This window comes from Streptopelia decaocto (assembly GCF_964273445.1).
Source record: "Streptopelia decaocto genome assembly, chromosome: 4".
Classification (NCBI taxonomy): Eukaryota; Metazoa; Chordata; class Aves; order Columbiformes; family Columbidae; genus Streptopelia; species Streptopelia decaocto.
In genome coordinates, this window is record NC_138658.1 from 14,754,196 (window position 1) to 14,766,941 (window position 12,746).

Consider the following 12,746-nt stretch of genomic DNA (forward strand, 5'->3'; position numbering starts at 1 on the left):
TACTTAACTGCTTTCTTGAGAATGAATATACTATTTAATTCCATTATATCTCTGTTGTTCCAGTAATATTTATTGGGTTTTTTTCCTCTGTGATACTGTGTTTCTTTTATACTGAAAAGTGCTTCCAGTTTTTGATGTTGACATTAGAGAAAACATGAAGGACTAAGCTTTTAGTGACAGTTCTTCTGACTTAGGTTTAACCTAAAATCACACTTTACATCTTGGGCTGATGTTCTAAATTGACAGCTTAAATAATAAATTATTTGGGGTGATTTAGTCTCCCACTATCATACCTGAAATATCTACTGCTGCTTCTGCCTTTTCTGTTGTTTTTTTTGTTGTTGTTTTGGTTTTTTTTAAGTAGATGAATGGCCAAAAAACCTTCTATTTTTACTTTTCAATTTCTATTTCTATTCCTTTTGCCAGATTTAAGTGGTTTTATCTTTTGGTGTTATTTTATGTTTTCTAACTTCACAGGCTTGTTTTTTTTTCCTTTGGTCTCTTTTATCCTTCTTACACACTCCATGCTTACATATGCATCTTTTTGAGGCAGAGGTTATCAACTAATTATTACTGGTATACTTCTCTAGAATATTTTCCCCTCACTTCAGACAGAAGTCCCAGTTTGATTTTTGTACTTTAAATTTCAATATCTATTTTAAGTTTGCAAGCTCTAATTTGGTTCTGTTTGCTTTTGTAACTAGTGCCTTTAATTTTTCAAACCTTTTACATTTGCAGTTAAAGACTTTCTATGAGATCCTGTTTTTTTTTATCCCCATTTCCAATAATGGGAAGACAGAAAGTGCAAGATGTGGTTAGGCAGGAAGATCTGGCAGCTAAAAGCATGAAGAGTGCTAAGTAAGAAGCCACAGCGGTCGGCAAGGCATGGAAGAGAAAGGACTAAATCATGATGTGGCTTGACAGACAAGGGAGGCATAGGGATGAGGTAGCTGTGATTTATTAAAAAAAAAAAAAAGAAAGAAGAAAAGTGACATTTCACAAGGAGCTAAGCCAAACTCTGACTCTCAATACCACAAAATAAGGGTGTCCAAAGCCTGTTACATTCTGTTTGCACAATCCCTGTCTCCCTTTTGCCAATTCTAGTGCTTGTTTAATCAAGTCTCTGGGTTACAAAGATCAGCTGCCGGAAGAGTGAATGGGTTTCTGTCAATTTAGTGAACTGAGTTACCGAGGTGCGCGGTAACTGCCAGGGCTGCTTCAGACAGAGGGGCCCAGGGCTGCTGAGATTCTCCCATAATTAGGTGCAGCCAACGCTTCAAACCTCTTGTGTAAGTGATGGCCCTAGAGCTTGTCAGCTGCTACAGAGGAGGGAGTTTTGGAGTGCTTTTGGAAACAGCAGGGTTTACATCAAAACAGGGAGCAGTGGAGGAGGACTGGCAAGTGAGCAGAGGTGGCTTTGGAGGAAAAAAATAATACTTCTTGGGCGTAACTTAATTGGTGAAGTTGTTGGGTTTTCTGATCAAGTAACAAGAGTGGTATAAGCCTGCATGGGGGGGAAGATGCTTTGACAGTTATTTTTGTAAAATGATACAAGCATAGCAGTGAGGCCTTAAAAGCATTGAGGTAATAAATGGATGTTTCTAAACACAGTAAATGTTGCATGTAGAAACCATCTATTTAAATGTAACAAAAAGACACTTATGATTGTTTGAATGCCATATTCCCTTTTCAAACAAAACACTGTTTGACTTTACACTGTGGTGTATTACTTTCATTATGCTTTTGTCTGTTTTATTTCCAGGAGATGCTCTGGTTGCTGTAAATGATGTTGATGTGAATTCTGAAAACATAGAAAGGGTTTTGTCTTGCATTCCAGGTCCTATGCAGGTACAGTAGTTGAACATTTATTCTAAATGTCCTCTATAAAAAATAAATATTGTTTCTAGCATTTTTTTTCCTTAGGAAAGAGAACTTAGGTGTTTTTTTTCTTAGAACTTTCCTATCTACTTTTTGAATGCATTAGCTGACTTCAGTTAAAACTGAGAGTAGAAATTTCAGAGTTTAATTCTGTTAAGTTTTGTGAAAATAGCTGCAAATAAGTGACTCAAGCCAGTTTCCCATTAAGGGACATGAGGTGCAGTCCAGCTGTTTGATGTTCTGTTCGTCATCAGCCAGAGTAAGAAAGCACACGCAACATTGTGCAAGAGGTGGCATACTTGTAGGTTTAGACTAACCGTAACACCTGTTTTTTTTGCCCAGTGTGAAAATCAAGGTATTCTATGCTTGCAGAATTCTGAGTATTCATGTTTACGAGAACTAGTATGTACCTACGTGGAAAATCAAGTTTCATGACTTTTCCTGCTCAGAAAACAAGCTCATTATTATGTTACCACTTGCATCAAAATCAATTACTTGTTGAATACAGGGAGGTAACTCCTTTGAGACATGCACAGTGATACTTTTAACCAGTGATAGTTGTAGTTACGAGAAAAGGTGGCAAATATTGTTGCTTTGAGAGTTGTTATTTGGAACACCGATCTCGGCAAATGAAGGACAGGGTATGTAATGTGTTGCCTTGCTGCTGGTGGGTAAAAGGACTGGAGGCGTGCAATCTACCAATAGCATGTATTAAACAAGACATTGATACCGCGCTTAAAAATAAATATGTCATCCACAGAATAGTAGTGGCTTTTTTGTTAGGTACTGTTTTTAAAACACTAATATTTGGTATGGAAATACTTAAACAAAATAATTATATCTTCATCAATATAAAGGAGGCTTCCAAACCACAAGAGAGTAAAAAGAAGCCTGAATAAACAAGTAGTGCTATTAAAGATATTTAAGAGCACTTAACTGGAGAAGTTGATGCCACTTTCATCTTTAAATAGAAAAATTAGTTCTCAAGTCTTTTAAAGCTTTTAGATTAAATACATTTAAGACCTTTCAAAACTGAACAGTGATGAAGGTTGACAGAAGTCAATAATAAATACTGATTAAAAAAAAATATTACGTGAATGAGTAATGTCTCTCCCCCCCAACCTGCTGCACCTATCTTCTCTTCTAGCTATAATGAAGAATTAAATAACGAATAGAATAGGAAGACAAATAACTAATAGACAGGAAGACAAAGTAAAAGTTGCAACTTTATAGATATGAGACGGAGCAGGTTAAAATTACAGTATGTCTGTAACCTCTAGGTAGTTTTTCTTCAGTTAGAATATACGAGGTGATAATAATAGAAATGCTTTACTGTCCAGAGATAAAAAGAAGTAGAAATCTTCGGGTTTGGTTAAACATCCTTCTGTTTGCAAGTTATGTAGCATAAGTGGCTGTAGAACTATATCTGCAGCTACAGTGAGACTGGGCGCTCGTTTGTCAGTTCAGGAAGCTTTCCAAGATATCTGACAGTATGAAGCGAGCCTAAGCTACCAGACTTGTGGTCAGATATTGGCAGAGCTCCATGGTAGAAAAACCTTGTCTTGCCTGTCTTTGACCAAATATGGAGTTGCTGCAACTGTTATTAAAAACAGAATGATTTAAAAAGCAGAGATTATATAGTTTATTTAATTGTATCCTTGGTATATTAGAGTATATGTATTACTTGTTGCTAAAATGCAATGCAACCCATTATACATAGTAGTTAATTTTAATGAAACATTAATGCTTACATTCTCAGTAAATCTATTGAGCAGACAGAGATTACTTGAAATGTGTAGCTGTTTGTCGTGTTGGCTTTCCAAAGCCTTTTATTAAAGTGCAATTATTCCCTTTTTAGTGTGCAGTTTGAGTCAAGCCAGAAGAGTGATTGCTGAAATAAACCAGTGGAGAATTCAAGTACAGAGTTGTGGGTTTGTTGCAGTGTAGAACACTGTTCATGCTGCTGAAGAAAGAAGCTGGTTGTTTCTGAGATTTAGTAATAAAGACAGCTATTACACAAGCAAGATTGTTAGTGTAGTCTCATTCATTGCAAAATATCAAAAAAAGATGCAGTTTAAAGCCATTTTACCATAGTCACAAGTTATTTACATAAGCTGTCACTGCTCTTCTGGGTTCAATGTTAAAAATTACTGGAAGGAGTTTCAAAAACTACCTAGATTTTCTCATTTGCAGCATGTGGCATAATGTCTCTCATTACTAGATTTTATTTCCAGAATTTTGCTTTCCTTACCTCAGTTTAGGGAAACTAGCTCCAAGGCATGTAAGGGCTAGTTTAGTGTATTTATTGAGCAATAAAAGTACAAATGCTACATCAATCTTTTTTTTTTTTTTTTTTTTTTTTGGGTGCCTGCATGTCACCTGGTAAGCTAATGTCCCAATTCTGATTAAAGCACTGGACATCTCATTTAGAAATTTTACAGCAGTCACTGAATGTGACAGGCCAAAGCATACCCCTCAATCAAAGCTTGAGATAGTATGAGGAAATTATATTCTGCAGTCTATACAATTTTGTATTTCTATAGTCAAAATAGCTGCTGTTTCCTAACTCCACAAGACAGAGAAGACTGAATAGGAAGAGGAGGATGGATATGCTAGAAGAGTATACTTTTCCTTATCTTGATACTCAGAAGTAGTAGAACCATTTTACCCCAAAATTTCACATAATATTCAGCCTGAGGCAGATATTCAGAAATTTTAGCCTGAATTTTTCACTTACAGTTGTGCAAACGTTAAGCAAATGGAAAACAGAGACTAACAACAGGAAATGGCAGGCAGTGCTACCAGCTTTGTGTATAATAAAATCCATATTCTAAGGCATAGAGCTTTCTTGCAGACAAACAAAAATCACGACTTTCTAGGTCACACCAGAAGTACAACAGCAATATTTTCTATTTCTCACACTGACGAATTTTTAAGTAAAGAGTATTAAGAAACAAATAAAATACAGAGTGACCTTCCCATCACACTTTTAATCTTCTAGCAGTTAATAGCTAGGGACTCGTTGGGGCACTTACAGGTTTTGTACCTTCTCCTTTTTTAATCTAGTTCTTAAAATTCCTTTGATCTCCACAGCATCCTGTAGCAGTGATTTACAGAACTGATTTGAGTGTTACATTTGTTTGTGTTTCCAACTGCCTTCTGACACAGTGCATTTCATACCCCCAGGTTCCTGTGTTATGAGGAGTAGTTAACTGTCTGTGTCTTACTCTTATCATTCCACAACTTTGGAGAGCTATGTCATGTTCCACTTCTGTCACATCTTTCCTAATTAGAAAAATCCCCATCTGTGTGCTTCATAGTTTGCTGTTATTGTCACCTTCATCATTGTCTTCTTGCAGGGTGAATGAACTGTTTTAAGTATTGAGAATGTGTGTATGCTGTATATTTATAGTGTGGAATAGTAGTGTTTTCAGTGCTTTTCCCATTCTTTGTTTCATTTCCTTTTGTGTTTTCTGCTATGCATTGGACTGATTAAGAGAAATAGAATCAAAGCTGTGAAAGATTTCCTAGTCAGTATTTACAAAAGTGTTCTTCAGAGTCATGTATCTAATCAGATCCTGTGCGCTGCTCAGGATGAAGATTTGTTTCTTCTCCACGAAAACAACATAAATTTTTTAGGGTATGTAGCTGTTTAGTGTATTGATCATTTTCTATTACAGCATTTTCCAGCCTATTTGGTCTTTTCCACAGTAATTTTTTAAAAAAATGTGGGAATTATATTAGAATTTGGACAAAAGTAGAGAGGAACAGAAAATGTCATGTTTTGTGGTGTTACTTGGACTTGTGGTCAAATTGTGGGGAGGGACCTTTTTCAAAATACAGTGACATCACATCCGAGCGGTGCGGTATCGCCCACGGGGATGCAGGAGGCAGCACGGATGCCCACAGGAGGAGGGAGAGTTAAAGTTCTGTTTGGGCTCAGCTGGTTTTGAGCTCTTGCTTGGAGGGCCATACTGTTGTGTCTCTGTGACAAGAGAGAGTGAGGTCTTTTTATTTTTAAACTAAGAGACTAAAAGACTGCAGCAAGAATTACATCTGTGCATTGTTAGTGTAGAGACTCTAGCCTAAGTGTCATGAATAAGTGTCCACAGACAAGCTGTAGTAGAAGTTAGGAGAAATAACTATTGAGCCTTGAGGAACCGTGCAAGAAGTTAAACAGGGCATCTGAAATACATGCAGATGGTGTGACAAAGAAAGAGAACTGAGTCACAGAATACCAGAGGAGAAAACATACATCTACTAAACTGTAAACCATCAAGTTACTACGTCTTAAAAAGCCACTGCTGCTTAGCTGGGTGTTTCTGCTCCTGGAGTCCTGTTAATATGCAGTGTATGAATTGAAACTGAAATGATGAGGAGAGAGCAACACATGAGTTACTGTCAGAAAAGAAAGTGGTAGCACATGGCTGGAGAGCAGGATTGAATGCAATGCTGTTCCAGAGAATGGCAAAGGAAAGGAGAAAAAAAGCTGATAGCAGCCAAAATAGGAGAGGAAAAGATTAATGAGAACTGGCAGGAGGGAGAAGACAGGAATGGGAAGGCAGCAGCCAGTGACATAAATGTTGTAGCTGGAAGAGCTGATGATGGCACTTCTTTCTGATCTAATTTGACAGGCAATGGGTGTTTTAAAGCATCATTATTTTTTGCTGGCACGCCTCTCTTTAATCACAGAATCACAGAATGGCTGGGGTTGGAAGGGGCCTCTGGAGATCATCTAGTCCAACCCACCCACTAAACCAGGTCCACCAGAGCAGATCACACAGGAATGTGTCCAGGTGGGTCTTGAATGTCTCCAGAAAAGGAGACTCCACAGCCTCTCTGGGCAGCCTGTTCCAGGGGTCTGGCACCCTCAAAGTAAAGAAGTTTCTCCTCAAATTCAAATGCAACCTCCTGTGCTTCAGTCTGTGCCTATTGCCCCTCATCCTGTCATTGGGAACCACTGCAAGCCTCTTGACACCCACCCTTGAGATATTTAGAAACATTGATGAGATGCCCTCTCAGCCTTCTCTTCTCCAGGCTGAACAGACCCAGCTCTCTCTGTCTCTCTTCATAAGAAAGGTGCTCCAGAAGTACGTATATACACAATTACAAAATATAAATAATCTATATTTAAATGTGTAAATTACCTCTGCCTAGGCTTTTCAAATTTATTGCAACTGGGAAAATAAAAACCTGTTTTGTTGAATCAATCATTAGGCTAAACTGTCACTGACTTTAAAGAGAAGCAGGATTTGCTGTGATGTATTATGTTTAGAACTTGCCCGTCAATAGGCATGTCAAGGATACTTTAAGGCAAGCAATCAGTCTTGAGTCAAAACATATGAAAGAGGGACCTGAGAGTGCTCTTGCTTAGTCCAGATTGATACATTTTAGGTCACGTTGAACAATGACAAAAACTAAGGTATCATGCAAGAAAAATTTCTCTTTGGAAATTACAATTTTATGCCCAGTCTATAGCCAGGTATTTCTCACATATCCTTCTTTCATACTTAGGATGAAGTGTTCATTCGCAGAAGACAATAATCTCTCCTCACTGCTGGAACAACTAAAATATTTTTTGTAAGGCAGTGCTCATAAAAAAGAGGTTTATAAAGCAAATTGTGAAGTATATTTCCACACCAGGTTTGGATTTTGTGTTGCTTGTGAGCCAGGAAATACGCATTTATCCTAAAACTCCTTGTTTTTGTTGTATTGGGGGAAAAAATAACACTATCCGAAGTAAGCTTAATAATCTAAGCTATTTTTTAAGAGGGACTGCTCTGTCAGTGGTTTCATTATTTTTTCTTCTGAAGACAGCACACAAGTGATGTAAACAATTTTTGTGCTTCTTGCTACTACAATTGTGAAATACGAAAATGAAAATCTTATTTGCTGACTTTACATTTAAAAAAAAAACAGTTAACAGTGAAAATGTTGGCAGCTTAAAAAAAGCATTGTTACTGAGTGTTACAAATTAACAAACTTTTGCAGTCTAATGTAAGTCGATATTCCTGTGCAAATGTATCTGTCAGCACATTTCGAAAAGCAAAGAAATGCACATGAAAGAACCTTGAGGATATGTACTTATGAAAGTGCTGACATTTTGAAATAAGTCAAATGGTGTGTATGTTTCAAAAACGTGGCAATAGGTTTTGTGTTCAAACAAACTCAGAGCAGTAAGTGTACATTTCCATTCTCAAAACCGTAAGAATGAAGTATGAAAACACACGAAACCACATGCTTACTTACATGGTTCATAGAGCATGTAATAGCTGGCTTTGTCCTTAATAATAGATGGTTATGCAATGCTGAATATATAGCTGGTTTTCTTGAAAGAACAGAAATTTTTGAATGCTTACATCTTTGCCAGTAAAGCTGAATTTTATCTCTTAAAGGGCTCAGACTGCATCTGTTTCATCTGATACTAGAACATAATTGTAAATACAGCCTCATTGTCACAATAATTATCTTAATAGGTTAAACTTACATTTGAAACATCAATGTTTGAGCCTGAAGGAACTTCTCAGCAAAGGTATAAACAGACACAGTCGAGTATGAACAATCTGGTTCGGCTCCTGTGGGGAGAAGACAGTACTGACCTTCAACAAGCTATACAAGACCTGCCTCATATTGTCATGTTCCTCACACTGAAACTGGACTCTGAAACATCGAAGGATGAGGTATGTGGCTAACTAAAACTGAAGGTGAAAGGTAACAACTTAAAACAGCAACTGCTATGCCTTTTGATGTTTAAAAATAAAATTAAAAAATCTTGCTAGTCATTGAATAGTGGATAGTCTGTAAAATGTCCATTTTCACAGAAATAAGGTCTGCAGTTCCAGGAAAAAAAAAGTTAGTGTCACTGCTGACTAACTAACTGGACTTGAAATCACTTCAGTGCTGCTGAAAGGCTTTATGTAAAAAGAGCAGGTTAGAGGTGTTAACAGACAAAGCAGAGGAAAATTTAAAGTTCGTTATTGTCTCTCAGCTGCTCACAGTGATGTTTTCAATATGCCTCTCAAACTCCAACTATGAAATCAGCCTAGTCAAAAAAGTTTTTGCCCAGCGGGAGCCGTGTGCAGCCCATGCACATGATCCATCTGGCCCCTCCTGTTTTGAAATGCTAATGTGTCTTTTCTCAGAGGACTCTTCACATCTGCTCTTTGCGGTCTCGATTCTTGCTTGGGCAACATTTTTGAGCTACTGAAGAACTTTTCTTTTGTCCAGTAAAGTTTTCTTTCACATCTCTTTGTTTTTTGTGTTCTTCAGAAGAATTTTGCCAGAGTACATATTACCCATTGTAAGTTTGTTTAGATGTTGTTCGTGATGTAGCCATAGCTACAAATGCTCCACTGAGGATGCTGGGAAGATACAGAACAGTGTGGAGGGATCAGTTTGGCCTCTTCCCTGATCTGAAAATGACGAATGGCCACAGTGGACTTGTTAGGAACAGACATTTGGAAAATTAGCCTTTTCCCCTTCTGTAAATTCCCCTTAGATTTAGCATAGCGCCCCAGTGATCTATATTATCTGTGATGTGGAGACATCAAATGAAGCACAAGTTTTGACAGTCCCCAGAGAGCAGGATGGTAAGACAGTGATGGAGTGGAGAATAGAAGAAAGACAGTTTGCTTTCTCTCCTCTGGAATTAATCCTTAGATCCAGTCAGTGCTCCACCCTTTCTCTGAGATGTCTCTATTTTTGGGGTACTATTTTTCAAGTGATAGAAGTCTGTATTTCTCTGTTGGTGCTGTGTAATAGAGAATAAGTGTTACAGCTACACATAGTGGAGTTCTAGACACAGGGCTGGGGAGGAGAACCCTAGAAAATTACCTGGTATCATAATATCACTAAAAATGTTATGAAGTTTGAAGAGTTAAGTGCTTGAAATCCAGGAAATTACACTTACGGCTACTTGTGCAACTTTAATTTGGTCCTTTTGTAAATACACAGCATGATGTTGTCTTGAACTGTTACACTTTTTCTGAAAGGTGCCTGTCTACAGAGGACAAGACAGACAGATAATACAATTAAGACTTACTAGGCAGACATAAATCCAGTACTTCATAACTCTGGAGTATGTGACTTTGCAATATAAATCATGCTCTTTTAACACAATATTTTTAAGGGAATGGATGCTTCATTGTGTATTTCAGCAAGATACTAACACTGTAAGCTTTGGTTTGCAGTTCCTAACAGTCCTGTTTAAGGTACTAAAATTTTTAATGAGAGGTACCTTCAGCAGAAATTACTTTATACAAGTGTCTCTTATAATTATTTTTATAGTGTTGCAACTTGGCAAAGTCATTCTATGTTTTTTCGCCACCCTGAAGCTGCTCCTATTAAAACAAAAAATACTCCAGTATTTTTCTGCTTTATTTCCCTATAACAAAAAGGAAAAGAGCTAATTTAACTGTGAATTAAATAAACTTAAGATGCTTTATCAAAGTTCACTTACATACTGCAAATGGTTCTTTTTTTCTTCACTTCTAAGTTTGTAGTCCAAGACTACTATGTTATATGCATAGAACAGCTATGGACAATTGCTGTAGACTTAAAGACCGGTGTTTTCTTGGTCACGTAAGTAAGCTTTTTGAAATATAAAAAAGTATTAAAAAATATTTTAGGGGCTCTGGCTCCTCTGTTAGTAGATGAATAGACATGCAAATACCTAATTGCAATTCCTGCACTTCAGAGTAAATGGAGTACTGCTTTCTTGCCCCATGATTTCTTTACACTCTCCCAAGAAACAGGATTAACCCTGAATGTTGGGCAGAGGTAAAAGAGGAATTGAAATGCACTTGTTCTCCCTTCACACCATGGAAGAAATGTTTCCTGAGAAGTCTTGGCAGTTATGCAGCCCCAAATAGTCTCTAATGTTGAGAGATGCTTTGCTGGTGTAATCAAGTTCTTTATAATGTTTCCTAAAAAAAGAATGCTGCCTTCTTCAAGGCATTTGTCTTTAACTTGATGAACAGTAAATGACAATTATCTTGTAGATACACTGTTCTAGATTTGGTTTACAGTAGTACTTCAAATCAGTGCTGAAGTTACTACATACCTATGCCATATTGCACAGTAAAAATATAATGGTCCTTTATGAAGCTTCTTTACCCATATCCAGAGGAGCCATGGTATGCAGATCACACCCACAACAACAATGGCAACTAGAACTAGTAACTAATTCTTCCACTTGGGAGCTTTTGGCACGCAAAAACAGAATTAATGAGCTCTAAGACTTGTACGCTGTATCTACTCAATGATAAAGTGGTACTAGAAAGAATGTAGGATGTGTGGGTGCATGTGGGGAGTGTCCCATATGGTAATGGTTTCAGTGAGTAAGGTCGGGCTTGTCTCTCTTATGTTTTTGCTCAAGGTACGTATACCATTATAACATATGTTATTTGTACCAGTGTAACACTGTAACTTCTTCCTCTGTTTGAAATTATTTTGGCCATACCTTGTTTTAAAAGGAATAATGTTAATATTCTTTGTTCATGGTTTTGTTACTGGAGGCATGTGTTCTGCAGATACTACTGAGCAGCTGCTGTGATAGCTTGGTGCAAACAGATGCTGACTTGGACTTCTGTGGCACTTCTCCCTGGTTTTGTAACTTCTGAACTAATCTTTAACAATTCATAGTTGTCTTTCCATCTACTGTTTGTTTTTTAATTTATGTAAGGTGCAATGTAAAGCATCAGTGCACTCTGAAGATTATAGGTGTTTAGCAGGTTGGCACCGTTTTGACACAATTTCTTTTAACCACTTCCTATGTTCTCCTGACTGTACTCTGTCTCTTTTTTTTGTTGGCTTGGTTTGGTTTGTTGGGTTGTTTTTTTGGTGGTGGTGGTTTTCGTTGTTGTTGTTTAGGCTCAGAAACAGGTCAAAAATTGGAAGCTGTTTGATATTCTGTTAGTTTAGATACTCTGTCCAGGTTTGGGTTTTTTGGGTTGAGACAGGGTTTATACTCCTTAAGAAATGAGCTACTTCTCATTTATTAATTGCATTGTCATTGGCTTATGAACTTTTTGCCCTTCTGTGAAGACAGTTGATCTTGTATGGTGTAATGTGCTGAACCTTGCTAACTCATTAATAAATATATGATGCAGTGATGACCTTTTTTTACAGTTATCTTTTCCTTCCCTGGGAAAGTGTACAGATAATTCGCAAATGAATTTTGTGTAAAGGCCCCAGTTCATAGTGAGGAGAAAAAAAGGCTCTTTCTCACCCTTTGTAGTGTTGTAATTAGAAAATGGCAGGGCTTTTTCCAGCTGAGGGATTGATTCAAGAAAAATAGAAAATCCTTGTCAGTAATGAGTATTTGAAAATACAGCTAATTAAAGTGGACAAGAATTAAGAGTTTGCCAGGTCCTTTTGTAATCAAACTTTGCATTCTTTCAGTAGTGATGAAGGAAAATCTTCTAATGGCTGTTGGCATGGGCTGGATGCGGTTAGTGACATAAATAGGAAAAGTTAATCACATCTGTGTTTCTTTTGTTTGTGTAGAAAGATGATTTAGTATGCTCTTTGCACTGGACATGCTTAATATGACATGGATTATTTCTGGCCCATCATGATTTGGCAGAAAGCAATAAATGCATGGAATCATATGTTTGATTATTACTACATTGTTAGGTTGATGAAGTAATTAATGTATCGTTTTCGAAAATGCTTACATAAAAATTATTTTAAAGAACTGCTTAGAAAAAGAAAAATAATTGTCACAAGTATTTGTCACCAAGCTTCTGACCGTCTGTGTCAGCATACTCTTAAAGAAGTCATCTTGAAACTGAAGATCAGTAGTGATAAAGTTGTTAAATGGTGTATATGTTATTTCAGTATATACCTCAGTTATCTTTTATGCTACT

General features: G+C 37.1%; 1 protein-coding gene across 4 annotated transcripts in view; it reads left to right on the top strand.

Annotated features, from left to right (window-relative positions):
* The window catches only part of INTU (inturned planar cell polarity protein), a 53,077-nt gene that overhangs the window by 20,958 nt on the left and 19,373 nt on the right, over positions 1-12,746 (top strand). For all 4 annotated transcript variants that reach the window (XR_014183947.1, XM_082051488.1, XM_082051487.1 and 1 more), the window contains exons 3-4: positions 1,763-1,848; positions 8,355-8,558. Coding sequence is in view for 3 of the 4 variants with exons in the window: in XM_082051488.1 (XP_081907614.1) it covers positions 1,763-1,848; positions 8,355-8,558 (290 nt within the window). In the remaining variant the exon portion in view is untranslated. The remainder of the gene's footprint in view (positions 1-1,762; positions 1,849-8,354; positions 8,559-12,746) is intronic.